Consider the following 24,503-nt stretch of genomic DNA (forward strand, 5'->3'; position numbering starts at 1 on the left):
AATCCAAAGCCATCCATTATCCACTGCATCCCACCCTCGGCGTAATCCCACAGTTCTTTTTTTATGCTCCCATCCCCGGTTCCTGGTGCGGCTTTGTATTGCTATCGTTCGAACGGTCATCAATTAGAAAGCAACCACTGAACATGACGATGACATTAAATATGCTCTACTCCCAGGTGAGGGCGAGCAGGCGACGCAGATCTTGCTAGAATCAATTTCCTTTCGAGCGAACAACGCACGGACGGCGGAGTCGATTACAGCGGACGAAGGGCATGATTTTTATCCCGCTCTTGCTCGCGCTCCCTTAAACACTCACACACACCCTCTTTTGAGAGGTTGTGAGTGTGTTTTTCTTTGTCACAATCTGACCCAAGGAAATGAAAAGAAAATTCTGTCCCATTGCCATTGCCAGATGGAGTTTTCTGGCCTCAGGCTTCCTTACTCGAGCTGAATAAGTACTTCCCAGTGATTATTAACTATTTAATGCCGTATCGTTACATTGAATGATTCTTTGCATTTCGAGGATACCTGCTATATGCTCCCGAAGAAAGATCCCGTCGAGTGACTTTCAGTCTCGAGTGAACCAAGGAAAAGGACACCGCGAATGGGTGATGGAACAATGATGCATTAAAATGGAACTTTAAGACCCGTCTTTCAGCGAGTGTACCATAAATACATAATTCAATTTATTCATTTTCATAAGCGCACATCCTTCAGAAGGTTATACAACGCCACCAGTGAATCTTGAATCACGCCAAAGAACTGGGGCGCATTTTCCAAGCTCGAATGCCATCCTATAAGGTAGCTTAAAAGAACCTCTCAAACGGCGAATAGGCAGCGTGCTAAAGGGGTACGGGTTATTTTTTCTTGCTGCGATATGTTTGTTTTGCTTAGATTTTTTTATTTTCCTTCATTCCGGCCTTTTGCGTTTGATTGTCTCTTCATATCGCGACACATCTCACTGCACCTCGCTTCATATTCGCGAGCAGTGCCTCGGGCAACACAGTACCTACAAAAAACGGCATTTAAATAAAATCTTCTTATCTTACGCGGCCCGAACGCCGCAAGGCTCTAAGCGAAAGCGCTAAGAAAATCGAAAACCGGAAACGATCCGCATCGTCACTCACCCGGGAGGTCGGGTTCCGTATATTGCTTTGGAATGAATGGGAAATTCAAACACACAAAAACGCTAGCCAAGCGAGAAGGCGACCGGACGCTGGACAAGACGCACATAATCCAACAAAACAATGGTGGCCGGCTCTGAAGATGTTTCGCTTCGAGAATGGGCGCCTTCTTCGCGGTATGTACGCGATTGTTTGAATATGTGTGTGTGTTTCCTTGTTTTGTTCTTTTCCCTTGTTCCACGCTTCGCTTCCACCGGTCGGTATTTGGCGATTCTTTCGCCATGCTTCGGTTCTCGTTTTCCCGTCGCATTGTTCGCCACAAGGCAAAGGATGCGGCTGCGGGATTCGGGTCACAAACAAAAAACAACAAGAATAAAGCAGAAATATTAAACATTCATTCATTTTGAACCCGGCCCGCCCAGAGAGACAACCGAGGCCGCGAAAGACGATTTCAAATGAGCGACCGAAAGCGGCACGCCGGTAAAAGGAACCACTCCGGCGGAATAAAACCTGCCGCACGGACGGAAGCCTGCGCCCACCCCTAAATGAACCGGCGCAAACTAGCCCGGGCCGGTTCGGGCAAGCAAAGCAAATCACATCAGCACGGTGCGCGGCGCCAATTTGTTGAATTTAGCCAACCGAAAATAAAAGCAAAAACCAGCGGACCGTCCGCATTAAGGGTTGTAAGTGAAAAAACAAACCGGAATTGAAATTCAATTGAATGAATAAGTAATCGGATATTTTTCTCGCCCCACCGGTCGACGTTTGAAGCACCCGCACGAGGCGCACGAAAAGCGTGGTTCTATTGGGTGGTGCAAAGTGGGATAAATCAGAGTACATTCGACTCGCTGGGCAACATTGAGCGGGCTTATTTGGTCCCTTGAGTTGATGATGGAATTTTAATCACATTTGGTGGCTACTCGCCCCGGCCCTGGAGTTGTTGGAGAAAAAAAGCGAGTATGCGGGGTTAAGCAACACGTTATGCTAAAACAATTTGACCCCTTTGACCAAACCGAAGCAAACTAGCTAGTCACGTTTTTTGGGTATTAACAGGAAAAAATAGTGATGTTTCTTCAACATATATTTCCTGTTATCAAATGGAAATTGACACCGATATTAATTCAAACATCAACCAATACTGATAAAAAAATACTTCTAAAAATTATCAATTGACGCGATGGAGACGCAAGGTACTTCACCCCAAATGATCTATTAGCCATATGAGGTGCGATGGAGACGCATGGTCCTTTATCGCAAATGGGTTATTAGTCATACATAGTAGGAAGGAGACGCATGATACTTCATCGCAAATGGGTTATTAGTCGTATATGATGCGATGGAGATGCATGGTACTTTATCGCAAAAGAGTTATTAGAGCTTGAAAACACGATCAAAATTCATCATAAAAAAACTCACTAGTTGGCTTATATTAAATCGTCGCTTTACTATATAAACTCGCTGATACGAGCAATTTATGATCACATTCTCCCTTATATTAAACCCCAGGCTATATCCATAATGCTCCTGGTAGCATTTGATGCTAACAATAAATTACCCCGCTTAGCAGAGCTTTCGCAGCTTCCCAAGGTGAACCCGATCGATAGCGTGCGATTGAAACTTAATAAATGATCGCGTGCACCTCAGTTGAAGCCCCTGAATGCACCAACTCGACATGGATGCCAGTCGTTCCTACCCCGACTAGTTTATGGTTCATTGCCATAAAAGCCACAGAGCGCGTACAACGGGCACACTGGTCTCTTCCGGAATACACCCCAGCTTTTCGTGACCCAACTAAATATAGCCAAGAGTAATCGATCGCTAAAGGTAATAACTGAACGAAATGCAAGGTTGCAATCGTCCCACGGTTGCCCCCCGATTGGCGGCCCCTTTTCCGCCATTTTATTTATCTCGTCTGCCTTAGTAAACCAGCTTTCCATCTTGAGCCGTGTCAATCACATTAATCTACATCACACAGCTCTTCCCGCGTTCTTTCACTAGCCTCGGGCTCGGGCTTTGCAGCACAAAAGTGCTCACTTAATGCGTCCTTCTCGCAACAGTTTTTACGACATTTGACATTTCGCACCAGAGTTGTCTGGTGGGACAGTTTGAGCGCAATTTATGCGAATATATCCTTCCCGTCAATAGCGGTAACATCATTGGACAAACGGCTAGAAGTACGTCTCCTTCCCAAGCCGGCCACCCGTACACACCTCATCAACCCGCCGCGCGTTGGTAATATCTTGCGAGCGATATCCCGTTTCTCATCTCGTACTTCCTGAATGCGGTATAAAATGAAATTTATTGCATCCCTGCCCACACCTTCCAAGATTCCGTGTCCATGAAACAAAACAACCGTTTGGCAAGGATTAGCTCTCTCTCTCTCTCTCTCTCTCGCTCTCTCTCTCTCTCTCTCTCTCTCACACACACACTTTCTCTTAGGGGATCCATCCACTACCCTTGTACCAGGACGCGCGAGTATCAAACGACACTATCGTGTCCGTTACCGACAGACTCGAGTCAATTTCCCAGTGCCGTGCGCAAAATGGCCACATAAAAAAGAATCATCCACGCCAATGGATCCGGTGCAACTGCACACGCTGCAAAAATGCATCTCAAGGATGTCGATTAGCTTTCGCAGCTAGAGAAAAAAGTGCCTACTCACCTGACACCACCTTGGCCGTGGCTTCACTCATAAATTTGTTTTAACTCCACCACCTGGTCTCGGCTATGCATTCTTTCTGACGTACCTGGATGGGCTGGGAGTAATGGCTATGCATAAATAATGCCAGCCGGATGCGTCCCTAATGAAATCGAGTGTCAGCTTCAGTTTAATACGTTCGCACTGAGGTTTAAATTGATAGATAGCGCTGAGGACATCGTCATCGAACGTGCATTTATTCATCACCGATGAGCAATTTAGAGCTCAATGAAACTCAATGAGCTGCACTCAAATAGCCCACCGTTTTGTAGCAGACGCTGAATTGAAGCACTCGGCTGCTCGACTGTCACCCGTTGCACGAACAAAACGAGATGCCAGGTGCCGAAGCACATTAAAATGGCATGAACCTAGAAAACCCAGGCCTTCATTTCTTGCCGTCGCTAATCCGGTTCTACTTCGACAGTTTATAGCTTCTTTAGAATGTCATTAAATGGCGCAACCATCGCTTGTTGCAAGACATATACGCCCAAGGCGCCCGAGCATTAGCCCGCTAAATACACATAATTAGCGAAGGGGAAGCAGCCTAACGGACCAAAACGGTTTCGCTGTTCGCGAAACTTTTGGGCCCAACCGCCTCCACCCTTACTCTAAACTTGAAGTGTGGAAAATTTTAGCGTTCCAGCTTTCCATTTCCCTTTTTCCAGCCTTCCAGCAACATTTTCGGCGCCATATCGAGGGTGCTGGCGAAGCGGTACCTTGTCAGCGGCAGGTAGTAAAATGATTTAAACGTAAAACAACATTTAGGCACCAGGGGCCATCAATTAAAAAAAATTATTTCACGCGCACCCTCCCACCACGAGCAGCGCAAGAGAACAGTGGTAGAAGGAAACAAGATGGCTAGCCTTAATTTAACGCGTCAAACCGCCACTACCCGTCTTGCTTGGCTCGATTTCGGGTCCTTCCCGTGGCTGGATTCCGCTAACATTTACAAAAGAGCAAAAAAAATATAACTTACAATGAACATGTTAACTTTCCAATGCACCACCTGCTCCACAACCGAGAGCGGAAAATAGGGCGGTCTAACGGACGTCCGATGAGGGGGAGAAACCTTATAAAAAAAAGTAAACAAACTGAGGCCTGGCAGGCTCGAAGAAAGACTGGCCGTGACCAACCCCTGAGAAGCACCAACCGTATATCCCCGCTTAGCACCTAAATCTCTTGACAGAGGCGGAAAAAATATACCTTGCAACCCGTTGCGCGACTGTTTGGAAGCGCACGTGTGCCAAGGTGTGTGGTGTGCACGAGTGTGTGTAGGCAGAGCAATGAAAAAAGGCACTTCTAAATTTAATGGTCGGTGTTATTTCCGTGTTATTTCGGCGAAAATTAGCTGCTCGTTGAGGCGCCATGCCGTTCCCTGGACGAGCCGTTCATCAATCTGTGAGCTGGCGTTTTCGAGGTTTTCCACCTTTATCTTTCAGTAGCAGAACGCGTCCCAAAATAAAACACCATAAAAAAAGATATATAACACGCAATGAGAAATGTCGCTGGGAAACGTAGCTAGGAAACGGGATCCAATCCCTTCAGTTGGGTCAGCTCTAGAGATGGTTTGGCACCAGGTTGCATTGAACTAAACTTTCAAGAGATGAGGTCGTAACGGGCTCGTAATATGTTGCCGTACAGCTGTATTTAATTGCACGTGGGTTCAATAAGCCGGACGAGATTTTGTACCTTGTGAGCACTTCCGCCAGAACGAGCTCCCACATCCTCTCGATTAACATTAACAGGGCATTAACAGGACGAGAGAGTATATGCGAAAAAGCGAAAAATAAATTAAACTTGCTCGAGCAATTTATTGGAACATCTGTTTCATTTCACCCCAGCTCCGATAGACCATCGAAAGCCAAGTTAATCCATCGGCTCGGCACAGGGCAGGTATGACACGGTCCCATCCCAAGACAATGCCAGCGAGTTTTTCCCTCTAAATAGAAATAGTAATAAAGTAATCCTCCATTCCCAATGGCCCGGGGATCCAAAATTCTATTGCCCTCCTTTGCTTAAATAAGGAACAAGGGCCCGAATCACAGGGCAAGAACAAGAACTCGTTGTTCAACAAGGACATTTAGCGCCACGGAGCAGTGAAGAGTGGCGTGGAGCTCGTTTGGCGGACTCCTCGCTCCGGTGGGATGGTTCCTCTTTTACATTTAATTTAGCCCCACGGAAAAGCCCATTCCACCCATCCACAGTAGGAGCGGCATCCGTGTCTGAGCGCGAAAATTTTGCCACTTTACGCCGCACAAAAGTTGTCTGGCCACCGCAAAATAGGCGTGAGGCCCTTCACGCCTACAAGGCCTGCATCCCGGCCGCTAGGTGTTACGCCACCCAGCACCCGATCCAAGCGGGCGAAAGTAATGGAGCTCTCCCGTTTGCAGCTTTTTTACGCTGATGGATGATGGCTCATCATTATCATTAGCAGCTATGTCGCCCGCGTGCAAGCCCTTGCCTCTCCTGGGCGCTTGTTTGCTTGACTCCCAACGCCCCGTTCTGCCATTCGCCACCTCTTTACCCGCGCGTGCTTTCGCCAGCCTCGTGAAGGGCGAGCGAGGGCTATCACAACGGTGACGATGGCAACAATTGCGCCTTCGAAAGGGGGTTGGCAAGAATATGCGAGGGAACAATGTTCGCCGCGGGTGAAAGGATCGAGTGGCGTGGAGGAACCCATCATCATAATCCGCGGAATTACTCATCCCGCGTGCTCGACCTCATTCTGCGCAAAATTCCATCGATGATTTATTTTTTCTCACCACGCTCCTTGTGCAGGCATGCCGCCGCATTCGCTGCGTCACTCGCACTCCCACTCTTTCGCTCTTTATTTTTTTTGTTGTTGCCATATCCTTGGTACACTTTTTATCCTTGCTCCTTTTTTGCCTACTTCGCTTTTATCTGAGTGCATTTTTTTGTCTGTTCATTTTTATCCGTCCGCGCTGAAGGATTTTATTATCATTCTACGCGGGATTACCCAGCGTCATTTTTTTCATTCTTTATTTATTCCACCCGTAAGTGTGCTTCGGGGCCCTCGAATCACGATGCTCGCGTAAAAAGAAACAATGTCCGACATTTCACATTTGCTGAGTGCCGGCTGGCGCTGGCATCGCTCGCCAGCTCGCTTTCTTCGGTCCGGCGCAAACCGATTAATTGCAGCCCAAGCTAAGCTCCGGTCGCCGGTGCACTAATGCTAATCGAGGGTATTAGAGCAGCTCCCTCTAGTGGCGCGTGGGCGAAGCATTGCGATGCGAGAAAAGCATCGTCGAGAGCGTTGCCAGTTCCCAATATGGCCGCCTTGCCATATGGAACAAAGCGACAACGGCCGCTGGCGATAACGTGCAAGGTAACCGACCAGAGGCTAGCAACCTGCTCAGAGAGCATAAGCATAAGGTGCCCATGGATGCTGTCTACCTGCTACTTCTGGCTATGAAGAGTGTTCTGGCCCTCGCATCAAGTTATGCCATATGATGCATTATATCATGAGCTTTGCATGCCTGCATATGTTTTGAATTCACAAATTGCACATGAATAAAGTACGATTCCGGAATTCGAATCCTCGTCACCAACATTCAACAGCTCTGCTCAGTAGGCAAATCAGAAGGGCTTCCTGAGAAGATTTTTTCGGGCATCATATCTCACGAGTTGACGTCCCCTGACTGCGAGGTGCTTATTTTTACTGCCTCGCTTATCCTGCCGCCCATACGAGCACTCTCGCCCGACCCCACCGGTATTTCCGGTGTGCGGTTGCGGTTGCCCACTCTAGCTGCTATTGCTGTTGCTGATGTTGCGTATGCTGCTTGGCTCTTCCTTTTTTATTCATACTTTATTTTATATGTTTATGTTTATCCCTTTTCCCAACCATTGGACACGAGCGAGGGACAATTGCCGGTGCCACCAGCATTGCACTGCCGTTTCCCCGAAGGCTCCTCTGTCTCCCCCGATCTGATTCGTTTCCGACTCCCCGTCCTGCTCCTCCGCACTCGTGCACTCTCTCCACAGCCCATCGCACACCGGATCGGCAAATGGTTTCACGCGGGCTAGTGCAAAAACATTCGTATACCCTCATGCACCCCGGGGTGCTCGTGTGTGCAAGCGAGCGCAAGGACCTTCGTCAAGGACCAAGGAGCAGGATGCGTAGCCTTGCGCGGGGAGCCGGGGCCTGCGGGGAACCGACATCACCCTCTCGAAACGTGCATGTTCACGGTCTGGTGACACACATATATTTTTAGCTTTCTGAACATATTCGGAATTTTAAACTGTCAGATCCATTTCCATTTCGCTTTTTCGCCCCACCCCAGCGTTTTTTTCTGTCGACACTTTTCGATTTGGTTGTTTGGCCTTCAAGCGCTTGTTTTCTTGCTGCTGCCATTGGTTTCTTCTTCCCAGAGCCCACACACGTAGGAAGCAAGCCGCTAGCAAGTTGTTATATAATTATGGTTAATCAATTGGAACGCGCTTCGTTCTCTGCTGCTTAGCTTTTGCTCGATCAAAATTTAATTCCCACATCACATAACACCACAAAACAGCTCGACCGGTAAGTTATGTCGACTCGCCCTCCCACATACACACCCACACAAACACATCCTCTCCCAAGCGCACAATCTAATAACACTTTTGCGTGTTGTGTTCACGTAATTTTCCGGTCGACGGTGTGTTAATTCGTATTTTTCTCACATATCTTTCGGTTCGTCGTTGTTTTGTGCGGCACCGCCTTGGCCAGCCCTTCCACCCCTAGGCCGACACGCATTCCTTGTCCGCGGTACGTGAGCTGGAAAAGGATGTGAAGGGCGTCCTTCGGCGAGCCGCACTCGCCGGCCACTCTTGGAGGTGGGAGTAAAAAGGTTCGCTTTCGTTCATTTAAATGCGAGCAGGTTTCCCAAAATGGTTTGCTGTTGCCTTTTTTCTATTTCTCTCTTTCACGCTCTCTCTGCTTCTCTCTCTGTCCTTCGTTGTTCTACACATAATCGCCCTCCTGCTGCTCACCGCTCTCGGACAGGAGCGAGCTGTGTTATGGAATTTTTATTATCTATCTGCTACGAGTTACGGCGCCGTTTCGATATTGTTTTAATCAAGTACGTTAAGGGAATATTATCATATTGACCAGCGCCAAAGCTACCTGCCTACCTTAGCCACCGATTGATCAATTCCAGAAAGCGTAAATGGAGCTCGCAATTCTAAGAAAAAAAGGCTACAATCGGCTTGCGGCTAGGAGCTACGGTACCACTTACCGAGTAGGCCATAATGGACCGGAGCTGAATAAATGGCTGTTAAATGCTTTGTCACGCGTACTACATAATCCCCATCCATACAATCCTAAACGAATTCGTCAGCGTAGCGAAAACTCACCCCATCATATGCACCGTCCTAGAAAAGTTGGTCTCGCCAGCACCGAAAGTGCTTCTTTGGATATTATCCGGAACGCTTTCGCTGCTTTCACCATCTATCGCTTTTAAAACGGAAAAACCACTCACATGTAGTAACACGCTGCTACGTAGAAACGGCAAACATTCATCGACTCGCGTACCGAGATAAAGGTCATCGATTGGAACCCACCCTTCCTTAATTGGTTCGACAATTGGTGTACGGTCAAGGCCTGTCTTGCTAAGCTAAGCGAAGGCTTTCATGACTTAGAATTTTTCACGTTACTGGATAGTCAGTTCTGCGTACGGGGGAGGGTCAGACGAGTTTCGATCCCGATACTGTCGTGTGTTTGTGTCGCAAGCTAACGCTTCGGCTATCAAGCCCCCCTGATGCCCCAAAAGTTAAACAGCCAAACTGGAACATCCAAATCAAGGCGAACCGCAGCACATCTACATTCGTCTCTGGACCGTTAATATCGGTTCAAAATGGCAGGAAAATGGCATCCAAGGCGAGCGCTTGAGCGGACGCACGGAACCGCAAATGCAATCCGACTCAATATTTGCCAGGATACGACAGCTAAGATGATGGCCGGAAGCGTCCTTTGGCGGAGATTTATTCGGGCAGGCCGCAATCTAGCCCCCAGTGCACGTCTTGCAAATCGTATGAGTAATGTAAAGCCATCGACCAACGACGTCCTAGTCCAGAAAAGCACTAAACTAAAAGTCTGCATCTAGGCTTCCAGCCAGTAATGCAAAGCACGCCCTAGACCATCATCTAAGCGGACGAAGGTGATGGTCGCGCATCGGGACGCAAACTTCCTTGAAAGTGCTTTATTATTACAATTTGAAACAACTTCTCAGAGTCCGCTCCAGTGGGAACTATCAAAAGCAATCTCCTTGAACTATTTCCCCTTGGGTCCAGCGCCTCGGGGACGCTTGTTTCCGTCCCGACTCCGACAAACAAGCTTGCGGTTCCGTCGGAAGCAGAACGGACCGACAACCCTCAGCCGCCAGCCGGGTAAAAAGGTTGTCCCAAACCAACCGACAAAAAAATATCCGGAAATACCACTCGACTGCGGGCCGAAAAAGCGCCGGGGTAAAATGCTGCCGAAACCCGAACACCCCCTGTACGGTATCAGAATGGAAAATTCCCGGTCCCTATTCGTGTGTGGTGTAGCGTGCAAATTTTAGATAATTCGAACAAATTCTTTACAATACTCACGCACGATAGGAGGAAAAAAACTACTCCATTCGTCCGGCGACCAAGAGCGGGCAAAGAACATTCCGAAGGCCGTGGTAGGGCCAAGAGTTTCACGCGCTTCCTCTTTCATATCCACGCGTGTGTGCCGGTGTTTTTTTCCAAATCCGGCTATCGCCCATCCCTTAGATGCAATGTTTACCCAAAGCAAGATTATTGCGTACGCCGACCAGCCTCAGGCGCCTTGCACCGGGCCCGGGAATGACATTTCTGTGGCCCCGAAAATTGCTGGCACCCATTGTTGTGGAAAAGCAAACAGTACGCTTTCCACTGGTCGCCGTGTCAAATCGTAAAGCGAAATTCTTTACACACCAGCGCACAATGTGTACCCTCGGGGGAGGTGATGTCTTGCTTGGCCGCCATCTTCGAGCAGTACCGGCCATGAGGGCAAAGACGTTATTAAAACCGGCTCCAGGACCTCCATTCGGTTGCAGCTTTTGTGTCGAGTGAATTAGATCCCTTCCGTTCGGAGGACAAGCCCCGGTAAGGCCAACAGCTCTCTCACACACACCTGACACGATGGCAAAAGGTAATCAAACGCACCAAACGCCCGGTGTAATAGCACGTCTTAGCATTCCGACAGCAGGCGAGTGAAAAATTGCCGCCTCGTGGAGTTTTCAACCAGCAATGCTTTTGTGTTATAAACGACGCGTACAATGATACACAATCAGGTTCTAAGACCTTCGTGACAGCAGGTCCCTGAGTACAGTAGGTCCTCATCCTGCATGACCAACAGCAAGGTCTCGTGTGGTTCTCAAGAGGAAAGTACATCTCAGGTCTCGTGTGGTTCTCAAGTGAAATAGTCACACCTTCCACGAGAAAACAACGACTCGCTTACCACCGGTCGTCCATCAATTCCACCCCTGGTTGAAACAAGATCGGTTACGCTATCGATGGTTAGGAACATTTTTTTACTGCCTCGTCGAATTTTCGCATCCATCTCGCATTGTTTCTAGCACGATGAGCCATGGCCGTAGTTCATCAAACGGATGGCCACCCGCGTCGGGAGTGGATTTTTTACGAGCCTCGCCATATTGCGCGCTCCATTGGCGGGGGGTCCAAAGTTGCACTAAGGAGCACATCAAATAAAGCTGTCACACAAAGCCTGTGAGCAGCTGGTGGGAATGGGTACGATAGGGAGGAGCATAAATGTCAAAAATGAACATTTCGAACCATACGAACCAGTGGCTACCGCTGTTCGCCGCTACAAAGGTACAGTAGCACGCAATTAAACCTAAGTCATATATTTTATTTTTACAGTGGTCCTTTTTTCAATCATACGACAATCGCACAAAGGTCGACGGCAGCGATGGAAAAAGAAGCGAAGTATATCCATCTTCCGGAAGAAACGAGAGCGAAAGAGCCAGAAGTGCAAGCCGAAATGCCCCAGGCGAACCGGATAGCCAACTGGAGCGAAATGATTGGTACTTTTTTGTCGACAAAATGGTTGCACATCCGTCTTGCCCAAAACGCACCCCACTTTCCGAATCTCCTCTCCTCCGGCCGTATCTACCTCAAACTCTCTGTCACGCTCTGTTCACACAAAACTCGATAAAGCGCGGAACCTCGCCCGAACCTTCACAGGCGGAAGGGACCGAGGCATTGTGTAGAAAATTATTAAACGCAAAGCGCAAATAGCGAGTTGCGAAAAAATATTTCCTGCCCAACCTGTCAAGCGTGACAGCCTCCGCTTTCGCCGAGAGAAGCGTCCAACTTAGGATGGACATCCTTATTGCTTTTACCCACTCCTCTGCTTTCGGAGGGGTCTTTATGCAATGGTGGAAAACACATTTTAAACGTTTCCCGGACGAGCTCTCCCAATGCCGCAGACCACCGGCCATTGGGATAGAGTTCGATCGTTTTTTTACTGTTTATTGATATGGTAGAAAGCCTACTACGATCGTACTGTACTAGGAATTGGAGATTGTTTACTAAAAATAAAATATTTCCTTTCACACAAGCATTTTATTTCGTACAACTGTTCTAGAATGCAGCGTTCACTGACGCACCATTAGCGGCCTGAAGTGCGTTTAGTCCGTTCAATCCTTGCTGCAGAGCGGCTGATCCACACACCTTATACTGCCAGACCTGCTGGTGGACTTCCAGAGCCGCGGCGCACGCGTCCAGCTGGTTTTCGGCCTCCATAAGCACATCGGCGACAACAAAAGCATTCTCAGGCAACAGACTAGTTGAGCGCTTCCTCAACACCTGTAACACCATTTCCTTATGCTGGGCTGCTTGCTCTGCTAGGGTTAGTACTGCGCTGGCCGGCTCCTGTGCCTGGTGTACCCCAAACGAAAGAGTTTAAATTCGCAATCAAATTGACCAATTGGGAGATAGACGGTCTTTTTGGCCGACACGAGTCTAGTGCCAGAACCTTACCTGCCCAGTGGCCCAAAGAGCTACAAAAATGACAGCTGCGGACAAGCTCGACTTGAACAGCATCGTGGCACTTTCTCAAGAACAGCGACGTCGATTCTACACTTAACGCTCCCTTGATGCTTTTTGTCGTTTTCCTTATATATTTTCAATTCGAACTTTACACTGTGTGCTGACAGTTTCGAAGCTGCCACTCGAGTGTTCGCGAAAGTTTTCAGTAAACGCTTTCGGTTCGACACTGGGATCCCTTAACCCACTTCCGTCCGCGTTGTTCACGCTGCTTTTTTGCTCCGTCCGTACAGGCCCTTCTACCGAGCACCACTGTAAGCAGAGTACGTGTTTGCCCGTGGTAGCTTATCACCAACTGTCAGGTCGCGGGACTCTTGGGGTGAGTTACACGATATCTAAGTAAGCGAATTAAGATCCGAGAAGTTCAAGATAGTTCAACAAGACGCGAGATGCTGCACACAGAGCGCGAGCAAAAACTTAATTAAATGCCACAACTTCTTTACTGCCCGTTTATATAGTGACTCTTCACCACGACAGTGTCAACGTGGTTCCTCAGCAATTTATATGGCGTCCATAGCCAGGGTGCGGCGATGAAGGTACGATAGTGGCCCCAAAACCACACCACACGTGCCGGATACCGCGGACGGTCGATCGAGCAGAGGGCATTAACAACCGACTAGAATCCTCCTCGGCAACAGCGCTGACTTTTTGCGTCCCTTTGACTGCCCGCACTCGCGATTCAGAATCACGGACGAGGCCATTTGATAGTAACTGTTACCCCCTTCTATCTATGAACGTGAAACCATTCACCCTGACTCTGGGCGCTCGGGAGAAATTACCTCAGGTGTTATCGCTATCTATTGTACTAATTATTGTCATAATTTAAACTTTACTTTACTGTCGACCAGCTGATGATATGGGTGGCCTCTCCCCGTCATCCATGTCAAGTTATTTGCACCAACTTTACATCCAGATCAACTTCTTCATTATATCTCGAATTTGGAACAAATAGCAAACATACTGTGAATGAAATGATGTATTCTTCTAGCTTCTATTGTTATAATCAAGCAATCATGAGAAACTAGTTTGGATTTTCAGGAAGCTTATGATCCTAGCTCTCGCTTAATATCACTTTGTTGAGAAACAACTTCAAAAGAGAGCGAGATTTTACGTGGTTTTGATTTTGTTTTATTTTATTAAAGGAAACCTCATAATTAAGAAGGTACATCGACCCTATTCAACTTGCATTCATCACAAATGTAAAACATCCAGTGCAGTGCAGTGCAAGAGTTAAGACTCATTTTCAACGTTCTGAATCCACAACAGCTCTTAGTGCCATCGGCAGTGTTGTTTATGGGCAAACTCTGCTAGGGCATAACAATAGACTATCAAACAGTTCGCACCTAAAGGATAGCAACTAATTCGAGGAGAACTAAAATCCGAACGTTAACCCACAAGCAAACATTGTAATACTTCCTCACAATACAAAGACCAACGACATGTTTCCATGGAATTGGATAAACAACTCTGGCAGTATATCTACAGTTGGTTGCACAGCATCTTCCACACATTCCTGGCAATCGTTTTGCAAGCATGATGAAGAGCATTGTAGCCATTTTAGCTTTAGTTAGTCTGGTAGCTGCCCAACAGGTAAGTTGTCGATCAACCATTTAGTGTGTGTTTCGGTCAACCAGTACCAACATGCTTTATTATTCTTTTTAGCCTGGTGCATCTACCGATTTGGACTCGCGCCTAAAACCGGACACCGGCAAGCCGACTGGTGCTAATTCGGTATCCCTGGAGCAACGTACCGTAGACCAACAGAATCAATTACTCAGTACGTCCTTTGCCCGAGCTTTTCCCGATGAGACCCCTCTTGAGTTTCAGCCCTTAGTGGTGGCTTTATACATGCGATGCCAGGCAGAGCTAGACAACTGTGCCGACTTTTTATGGGAAACCCATTTGCTACGAGAGTATCGCAATTGCGCGATGGCCCAACGACGTCTTTGCACGCAAGAAATGCAGGAATTGCAGGCTCAATTGAAAGCAATGGCCGATGCAGAAAACGACTTATTTGAGCTTTCACCAGAAGAAGAAGCAATACTTTTGCAACTAAACAATTAGTTACGACAAAAAATAGCAAATGTAAAGATTAGGAATTCTAAATAAACCGAAATGTTTTAAATTTATTTATATCTGTATGGACTGACATACATCCATGTGATCACTCAAGGAGTACAAACATATTTTTTTTCAATATTTCAAAATATTTATTCAAATCAATTTCTAATCCCTTTCACAATTAAAAAATGTAATCCAAATCGAACATGTAGTGATATTTCAAACTATGGTCCTAACACCAAATATGAATTGGCCTGCCAATAAGCACGTTCAAATTTTATACAACGCCTCTGTAACCGGACGACATGCAACTCAGGCCCTTAGAGCGGAATGAAATACGTTATGACATTTTGTGCTTTGACGTAAGGGTTTCAGTAAGAAACGCGTACAAATCAAATACTTGTTTTGCCTGTACCAGACGTTACAAATAACAGGTCTTTACAGATAAATTCTTACACTTACGAACCTGCGTTAATTTAAATCGCGATAGATTGATAATGCTTTCTTATCATAATATACCAGCGTGTCGTAACGGCTAAGCAGCGTTTAAGTAGCTCTTTCAATTTAAAACCAATATAATTGATCAAAGGTGAGATTGTGATTACAAAAAATTCAATTTTATGTTTCTTTATCGTACTTAACTATGATTTTATTTTTCTAAACAAAACAATAGGTTTGATTTACAATAATTGGTAAAGTTTACACGTAACGGTTAATTTGAAATCAAAAAAATGACATAAGGGCTTCAACAATGGCCACGTTTAAAACTGTTATACCACTTTTAGGTCCTAAACATTGACTGACTTTCAAACAAACGTCATACAAGTAAACAACAAATTTGTATGAGACAACTGAAATGAGATTGAGAAACATGTAAGAATAAGACAAACAAGAAAGTAAAAAAAGTGTAAATCATATGACGAATAAAATAAACAGTCATCTCAGCTTGGCTGCAATCCCAAAAAACATTTGTACTGATAGTTTGCAATAAATTGAAATATTCAACTATATGTTTCACGATCTATATTTTTTGATGTTGTTTCTGTAACGTTGATGTTTTCATACACCAACCACATCCTTTCGAAGTCATAACAATACGGAATCTGATACGAAGTATCGTAATCGTAAAGTGAGAGTGTGTGGGAGGGATCGTGCGATAGTGTGCGTACGTGTTTGGGTTTTCTACTATTCTGGTCGGATTGTGATAACAATTAATTGTAAATTTTTCAATTAAAACTGACTTTTTATCGAATTCCTCTTAGCGGGTAAGATGAAACTACCATAGATCTATACCATAGAAGCAAATCTTTAAATAGCTTATATTTTCATTAGTTATGCATTTGTTGCTGAAACGTATATTCCCCTATCCCATTACGAGAATCCTTTGCGAAAACAAATATCTAAACTGCACGTGCGTAGCAGATGTAGGTGCAGTTTGTATACGTTTAAAATAATTGTATGTCTCAGCATATTTCATCTTCAAATGAAAAATATTCTTCGTCAAGCTACCGCTTCTTAATCTCACTTACTATGTAGCGCTTGAGTTCTTCATTTTTGGACCTTTAAAAATTTAATTAAAGAAAATTCTGAGGTTGTTTAACATACAGAAAAAAAATGTGATGCGTTAATTTTTTAGCTGATTCAGCACAGACGATTTGAAAACAAAATTTTGTGCCACCATTATTATCGCTTAACCTTATTGGCCAAGACGATTTTGCCACGATGGGTAATCAACTGGTAGCGTTGGCACCATCCCAGATCTTCCCCGTAGAACATTATCTCACGGGATCGTTCGAGTTTGAGTTGCAATTTGAAAAAAGGTAAAATTTTCATCGAATCATTCCTCAATACAGCATTTAATATTCGCATACGGTATTAGCATGGGTAGTACACGATTTATGAAGGTTGCAAAAGTAAAGGTTGACGAAGGACCAGCCGTTGTGAAGGTATTTGTTCGCCATGATCCTTCTCTGCCGCTAGAACAACACCTGGAACGGATCGAGTACATCAAGAAGCATCTAGCAAACGCAGTCAACTGTTTGTCTTTTCAAAAAGTATTGGTAAGAATATCGTTTCATTTCTGTTTTATAACGATTTTTTTACTAGAAAAACTATTACGTTTCAAATGATTATAGTATTGTAAAACTCTTCGTTTTAGGGATTATTAGGGCAAAGTATCAACAAATAAATTCATGCTAATCGTTATATATCATGTTTCAATTTTTTTATAGACCATGGAAAAATCGTGCCTTATCGTACGCCAATACGTGAAGCATAGTTTATATGACCGAGTCTCGACACGTCCTTTTCTCACACTTATCGAAAAGAAATGGATCACCTTCCAGATCTTATGTGCATTACATCAATGTCACAAACAAAAAATCTGTCACGGCGATATTAAGCTGGAAAATATTCTCATCACCTCGTGGAATTGGGTGCTATTATCCGACTTTGCCTCATTCAAACCAACTTATTTACCAGAAGACAATCCGGCAGATTATAGCTACTTCTTCGACACTAGCCGGAGGCGAACATGCTATATAGCACCGGAAAGGTTTGTTCGCTCCTCCAGTGGTGAATCGATACAACCCAAAGATGGCCCACTTGTAGGCGACGGTCAATACTACGCTGGGCACCTATTGCCTGAAATGGATATATTTTCAGCAGGATGTGCCTTATTAGAGCTGTGGACAGAGGGTACGGCACCATTCGAATTTTCTCAGCTGCTGGCCTACCGCCGTGACGAAGTTGATTTGGTGCACAAGCACTTGGATGGGATCGAAAATGGCAGGCTGCGTGAACTCGTTGAGTCGATGCTTAGTCTTGAACCGCGTGACCGCAAATCTGCAGAGCTGTACTTGGATTATGAACGCGGCAAATTATTTCCCGAATATTTCTATTCCTTCCTGCAATCGTACCTGCAAATGTTCTCTACTGTTCCAGTTGTGCCCCCGGATGAGAAAATCTCTCGATTACATGGTGATATCGGACAGATCATCAAGATACTTACGGGCAACGAACAGAAACCGAATTCTGAGTGCAATGAGCAGTCGGGTGATATAGATCGAGGCCTAATCAGCCGTCCTCTACGAATCGACGATGAATTTTATCTGGAAGCATCTGACGATGACGGATTGATACTAATCACGAGCGTCGTCACTTCGTGTATCCGGGGTCTAAGCTTCTGCAAATCAAAACTTCTCTCGTTGGAGATCCTGCAAGTCTTAGCGGAAAATACCACTTCGGAGACCATCCTTGATCGTATTCTTCCGTACATTCTGCATTTGGCACAGGACCCTGCGCCACGTGTGCGCGTACGTGCATTGAACACGCTCACTCGTTGCTTGCGAATGGTCCGAAAGTTGCCCCGTAGTGATGCTAATGTGTTTCCAGAGTACATTCTTCCCTCCATTGCGCCACTCGCCACTGATAGCTCCACAATCGTTCGAATGACTTATGCTCGTAACATCGCGGCCCTAGCTGACACAGCTGTAAGCTTCCTGGAACAATCTCAGGAAAGCTGCACTGCTGAAAACATGTCACCACCGCATTATGAGACAGAGCTCAGCGCACTGCACGAAATGTTGCATCAGACTGTGTTGTCGTTGCTAACCGATACCCAGTCGGCCGTTAAGCAGACATTGATGACGTCAGGTATCACGCAGTTGTGTGTCTTTTTTGGACGGCAGAAAGCCAACGACGTCATACTATCACACATGATCACGTTCCTCAACGATAAAGAGGATCGTAACTTACGAGGTGCATTTTTCGACTGCATTGTTGGGGTAGCTTCATATGTCGGGTGGCATTGCGCGCCAATGTTACTGCCGTTACTACAGCAGGGTCTCACAGATCCGGAAGAGTTTGTAATTGCGAAAGCGATTCACGCTACCACAATGCTAATCGAACTCGGGCTTATTCAAAAGCAAGGTACGAATGAGTTCATCAGCGAATGTGCGTGTTACCTGGCTCATCCAAACCTTTGGATTAGACATGAAGTTGTCGAATTGATTGCTACAGCTGCTCGCGTCCTCACATCAATCGACGTTCAGTGCAAGGTACGACCCTCGATCGCAGTCCACTTGCGTTTCCCGTTGATCGAAATCACATGCCCTGAGCTGCTGCTCGACTCTCTATTACCCCCGGTACCACGCAATATCTATGACGCAGTGTTGCGCTTCGGACCCAACATCACACCACTAATCGAAGTACTACGTGAGAGAAAAGCGGTACGTAATCATCAGCCAACGGCCTTACACCATGAGGATCAAATACCTTCCAACATACAGCAATTGCTCAGACGACTGACGACCGAAGGGCTTACTGAACACATCGAAGAGCAACTACTAGCAATGAGTGAACACCTGTTAAAGCTCCATCGATATAAGATAGCTGAAACTCGTAACTCGCAGCAGCAGTCGGGACGCATAGTGCTTGACCACTATCCCGACGTGATGGGCGAAGTGTCGCTCGCTGGCGACTCGACAAATTCACTGGTGAAAGGTACAGCTTCAAGGCAAAGTGGTGGTGCAGGCGATGGTGTTGTCACAGGGCTAGGCGTAGAATTATCGAAGCCCTCCGGTGGACGCTCGTCTCGCAAAAGTGAATCGGACAGTGTACAAGATTGGCAGCATATGCTTAGTGCTATCGATTCTCATTCACCATCGCCTACTTCTCCGACGGCAAGTGAATTAACCGTAGCGGGCACGGTCGTGCCAGCTCCTATGGTAGCGGCCACTGGTGCCTCTGTTCCGATAACGGCTATAGCTGCTCTGCCAGCAACGGCGCATCACACAACGGCAAGCTCTAGCCTAGTTGAGTACAGTTTACCGGAGCGCACCAGTGGCTACCAGGAACGATTGTCCGATTGCCGCATGGAGATGGAGGCGTTGGTGACCAAATTACGCACACGCTATGCCACTTACCAACGTCAGAGAGAGCTTCGCGAGACGAATGTCACCACATCACCTCTTGCGCCCGGTTGGCGACTAACAGGAACATTAGTCGCTCATCTGACCGAACATAAGGCGGCAGTCAGTCGAATGGCGGCGTTGAAACCCCACACGGGTTCGATGTTCGCTAGCGCATCGAGTGATGGCACCGTTCGCCTGTGGGATTGCAACAAACTAGATGGACAACAATCGGTCAATCGGTCGCGCCAGTCCTACCACGCAAATACTCCACTTCACGCAGTGGCTGCTTGTGACGCAGGTCAGTCCCTAGCTGTCGCCGGTAAAGATGGTACTCTATTGCTGCTCAAGATCGATACCAATTCCAGTAAGATGGCACTTCAACAGGCTCGACATTTCGAAGCAGACTCCCGGTATTCAACTACGGTTGGCTCGACGTCGGAGATTGGTCCTGACGATGGCCCGGTAGTGGAAATGCATCCGCTTGATCAAGGAGCGCAAAGTGTAATCGTTTATGCAACGCTGTACGGTGCCCTTGTTGGATGGGATATACGCATGCCGGATTATGCGTGGCGACTGCAAAGCGATCTGCGCAGTGGTGTTATTACTACGTTCTGCATTGACCCCTCCAGTTCATGGCTAACGGTTGGTACTAGCAGCGGCCGGCATGTTTGCTGGGACCTTCGATTCCAGTTGCCTATCGCCGAAATCAAACATCCGCACGATGCGCGCATTCGGCGCGTTTCACATCATCCGACCGAGTCCTCCTGGCTTATTTCGGCTTCACAGGGCAACAGCGAGGTGTACGTGTGGAACATCGAAACCGGCCATCGGCAGCAAGCATATTGGGCCAGCTCAAGTCCACCCCTCTCGAATAGTAACGTTTCGTCGCATTCCGTTTGTGCGCTATTGCCAGGAGTTATCGATGGCAATCCATTTCTTCTTACCGGTGGAACAGACCAACGTCTGCGTTACTGGGATCCCGCGCATATCGAGAATTGCGCACTTGTTGTACCATCCGCTAGGGACTACACTCCAATCAATGTCGCATACGAGTAAGTACAATATCAACTATAGCGAACTATCTGTTGCATTCCCGCTGAACATCTTTTCTATCACTTATCGCAGGTCCAGACTAATTGACGGAACGAAAGTGATTTCCGAAATACACTGCAACAATAATATGAACATTCCACTTACAAACAACAACAGTAACAATAGCAATAGCAGCAATAACTGCCATAACATCGGTAGTGCGAACAATAACACTAATGCCTTGCCTGGCGGGGGAAACAGTGGGCATAACAACGCTAGCACTACCGCTTCCGGCGCTAGTGAACGAAGCGGCCGTTCCGACGATGATCATCGAATGGGCCCAGAAATGCCAGCTCATGGTCACAATGACGTTATCAGTGATCTGCTCATGTGTCGAACAGCAAAGCAAACGTTCGTCGCATCAAGCAGCCGAGACGGTGTCATTAAGCTTTGGAAATGAATTATATTACAGCAAGAAACATCAGGTATGAATCCTTTCACAGGAGCTCTCAATCAAGGTAGAGACATGTAGTCTAACGTATCTAGTACCAACTATCATACTAACACATCATCATTTGCATGCAGTAGTCATACATATTAACATCAAGTAGTTTCATCAATATTCATGGATAATCTGTTATATTTGTTAGAATTTTTTAATTTGGTTTTTTTTGTATTGCGGTATCTGCTATCGAGTAAGTATCGAGAGCATAAAGATCTTTAACTTTCATGCATGTATGATTTGATTTTTATTTTTAAACATCCGCATTAGGACTTTATTGTGCAATATAGGTTATGAGGAACTATCAATATACATTAGTTTCAGAACATTCTTTATGGATAGAGTTTTTAGTTAAGATCAATGTAGCTTATCTGGAAGAATCAATTTAAAAATTTTCGTATTTTAGTTGCGGCTAGCTAGTTTTACACAACTTTAATGTTAAAAGAATTGTCCAAGTTATTTAATTTTGATATATCTTTTAATGAACATGACTAAAACTTTTCTATTTTTTTTAGATAGTTTTTAAAAGCTATTTAGATATTGATTTCACCTACACCTCGTTATATATTCAGATTTTATGCGGTCATTGGATACGACCTTTTCAAATTAGGCATTTGTTTCGAATTTCGAAATGCAGTTGTTCTTGTTTGTTTGGTTATTGATGATTTTAGTGGTATTATTGTTACCGATTTGATTGGTTTATTCATAATAATTTACTCACCTTACATCAACTATTTCCGAGCTCTAAGCGAGGTAAAGGTGAAAAAGTTTCTATTTTTCCACTTTTTCTTACATTCATGATTTTAGTTTTAATATCATCTTCATTATCATCATCATCATCATCATGATCATCATCATCATTATCATCATCATCATCATCATCATTATTATCAGCATCTTCAACATCATCATCCTATCACTCATTCATTTTAGTGGAATACTTAATTCTCATTCTTCAAAACAAGTTAATTATATAATCATAATATTCATAATTTAAAATATATCTCATTTTATAATCTAATATAAGTATTAATATTAATTTTAAACAGTAGATATTGTGCTTTGGGAAATGTAGCTTTTCACTAAATGAGATTTTTTTATAGTATATGCTAAGTGACCTTGCTATATTCTTCATTATAAAGTGTCCATTCTAAGTCATCCTTTGCTCTAAAAAACTATATATAAGAAAATCTGTTAAAATTATGTTTCAACGTAATCTGTTTAAATGAACGACGACGATAAAGATTTAGATTACGTATATGTCACTTATTAGCTACATACGATTACCCAAAATAAATCGACACATTGAATCATGCGAACTGTACCGTAGTGTTTAGCAACGAACTGTAATTAATCAATTAGAAAGAAACAAAATGATCAAAGCATCCTTCATGTAACTGTATGTGAACTCGTTAAACCATTAAGGATTATATTCTCCAGTAAGTATATGTTTGCATGAAGTAAGTAAACATAGCTATTTTTATAAAATTATAAACCTAAACCATATTTTTCAAATGGATATTATTGTGAATATTTATGTACAAGATTATTTAACACTCGTTTATGAATTAATTCGCAAATGAACTCATGTATATCCTCCCTTTAAGCATGTTTGTTAAAGGTTAGAGGAACATATTATCTTCCCTTAGACAAGCAAAATTGCTCATTAATCTCACAATCTGTCATTAAACATAATTGTTAAGCTGCGTAACCTGGAGAGTCATTGGGGTATTCCCAGTTCTTTAGATTGCTTAGACGCTGTGGGATTTTATTTTCATGATCTCGTAAAGACGAAATCGGGGAAATACCAACAATACGGGTTCTTGCCACTCCTGGTTAATGGTCATCCCCAATTAGCATGCTAAGCAGGGACGAATAGCTGGATTCTTGGGTTTATTCTCATGCTTTGAGGATGTTAATAAGGTTTCTTTATCAAAGGGTTTAGTCAGACACCGTATTACCATGCAATCTGTCACTTCACTTTCCGAATAACCTTGAACAAGGAAGATTCAACAACTAAAGCCATGCAGGAACAACATTAGCTATTTTATAATATTTTTGAACAAGAAATATACATATGTGATCAACATAGACAATTTTTTTCATAGTACCTATAAAGCCTATATATTACCTGATCTTTAAACTCGAACCCACTAACTTATGTACATTTTTTTTGTTTCAATTAATTGGCGATAAAGCTGCGAATCAGGTGTCGCTCTTGCAATGAGCCACTGCATAGTCCTATGCATCGTTAGCTTAACCCGAAAAGGAGACCAGTAATTATGAACGTAACGCCCTTAGTCACCGTGAGCTTAATGGAGGATTTGCTTTGCTCTCCTTTTTTGCTCGTTAGATGCTGCTACCTCATTGAAACTGCAGCATAGATAGTGCCATGTGCGTTACTTGGTTCTTGCTAGTTTGCTCACCCACTGGCTCCCCCTTCACATTCCCCTTGGCGGTGCTTTTGTTGTGATTATTTTTTATTATCACCATAACCTCAATGAGGTCCGCTAGCAGTGCTCTAGATGCCCCCAGACAGACTCGTTACATTCGATATGCAGTGGCGGAGAATGGCCGTCGGAGTAGTTCAAAGCCAGATTGAAAAGCGCTACGATATCTTTCGACTACAGTAGAAACTGGATTATTTATTTCCTTCCGCAGCGGGTGTTTCACGAGCTTTAGGATACTTAGGCACACAGACCTGCGGCATTTAGTAAGAACACCTCCACGAACCTTGGGATTTGTGGCTACTAAAGTATCAAACACCAAAGGGCGATCTTATCCACCGATTTATACTCCTTTTGCTTGCACTGCTCTGCACCGTTTTATAAGCATAATACATTAAGTGGCCGCCAATCGGGCGATCTGGTTGGCATAGCCCCTTGGCGACCGGTAGCACCGGTATGTAGGGGCAGCACCATAAAGAAGTCGCTCGGAGACGCGGCTGGCGTTAGCTAACAAATTGGGAACCGGTTTCCGTTTTGATTTTTTGTTAATACCTTCACAATGACTCGCACGTGCACGATCACGGGTAGTCACCCGTTCGCTTGGCTGGTCACGGAGGAAAAGTACAAGCTTACATGGTGTGCTATTTTTAGATACCA

The 24,503-nt window shown here is 45.1% G+C and overlaps 3 protein-coding genes across 3 annotated transcripts; 2 read left to right on the forward strand and 1 right to left on the reverse strand.

Annotated features, from left to right (window-relative positions):
* Positions 1–12,249: 12,249 nt before the first annotated feature.
* LOC128728750 (uncharacterized) lies at positions 12,250–13,277 on the reverse strand. Its single transcript, XM_053822393.1, has 2 exons — positions 12,826–13,277; positions 12,250–12,723 (listed from the first exon to the last, which is right to left on the reverse strand). The coding sequence occupies exons 1-2, from the start codon at positions 12,886–12,888 to the stop codon at positions 12,427–12,429; spliced, it is 360 nt and encodes a 119-aa protein (XP_053678368.1). The 5' UTR covers positions 12,889–13,277; the 3' UTR covers positions 12,250–12,426.
* A 1,142-nt stretch (positions 13,278–14,419) lies between these two features.
* On the forward strand, positions 14,420–15,039 carry LOC128728863 (uncharacterized). Its single transcript, XM_053822512.1, has 2 exons — positions 14,420–14,481; positions 14,554–15,039. The coding sequence occupies exons 1-2, from the start codon at positions 14,425–14,427 to the stop codon at positions 14,953–14,955; spliced, it is 459 nt and encodes a 152-aa protein (XP_053678487.1). The 5' UTR covers positions 14,420–14,424; the 3' UTR covers positions 14,956–15,039.
* A 1,635-nt stretch (positions 15,040–16,674) lies between these two features.
* Positions 16,675–21,357, forward strand: LOC128728837 (phosphoinositide 3-kinase regulatory subunit 4). The gene is made up of 7 exons (XM_053822486.1): positions 16,675–16,772; positions 16,832–17,012; positions 17,184–18,033; positions 18,070–19,491; positions 19,654–20,917; positions 20,991–21,027; positions 21,169–21,357. The coding sequence occupies exons 1-7, from the start codon at positions 16,675–16,677 to the stop codon at positions 21,355–21,357; spliced, it is 4,041 nt and encodes a 1,346-aa protein (XP_053678461.1).
* The last annotated feature ends 3,146 nt before the right edge of the window (positions 21,358–24,503 follow it).

Source organism: Anopheles nili, chromosome X (genome assembly GCF_943737925.1).
Source record: "Anopheles nili chromosome X, idAnoNiliSN_F5_01, whole genome shotgun sequence".
In the NCBI taxonomy this organism is placed as follows: Eukaryota; Metazoa; Arthropoda; class Insecta; order Diptera; family Culicidae; genus Anopheles; species Anopheles nili.

Coding starts and splice junctions, on each gene's coding strand:
- LOC128728837 (XM_053822486.1), top strand. CDS start 16,675: ATGGGTAATCAACTGGTAGCGTTGGCACCATCCCAGATCTTCCCCGTA. Junction 18,034..18,069: donor AGATCGAGGCCTAATCAGCC/GTCCTCTACGAA, acceptor TTTATCTGGAAG/CATCTGACGATGACGGATTG. Junction 20,918..20,990: donor CCAATCAATGTCGCATACGA/GTAAGTACAATA, acceptor CACTTATCGCAG/GTCCAGACTAATTGACGGAA.
- LOC128728863 (XM_053822512.1), top strand. CDS start 14,425: ATGATGAAGAGCATTGTAGCCATTTTAGCTTTAGTTAGTCTGGTAGCT. Junction 14,482..14,553: donor GTCTGGTAGCTGCCCAACAG/GTAAGTTGTCGA, acceptor TATTCTTTTTAG/CCTGGTGCATCTACCGATTT.
- LOC128728750 (XM_053822393.1), bottom strand. CDS start 12,888: ATGCTGTTCAAGTCGAGCTTGTCCGCAGCTGTCATTTTTGTAGCTCTT. Junction 12,724..12,825: donor CTCTTTGGGCCACTGGGCAG/GTAAGGTTCTGG, acceptor GGGGTACACCAG/GCACAGGAGCCGGCCAGCGC.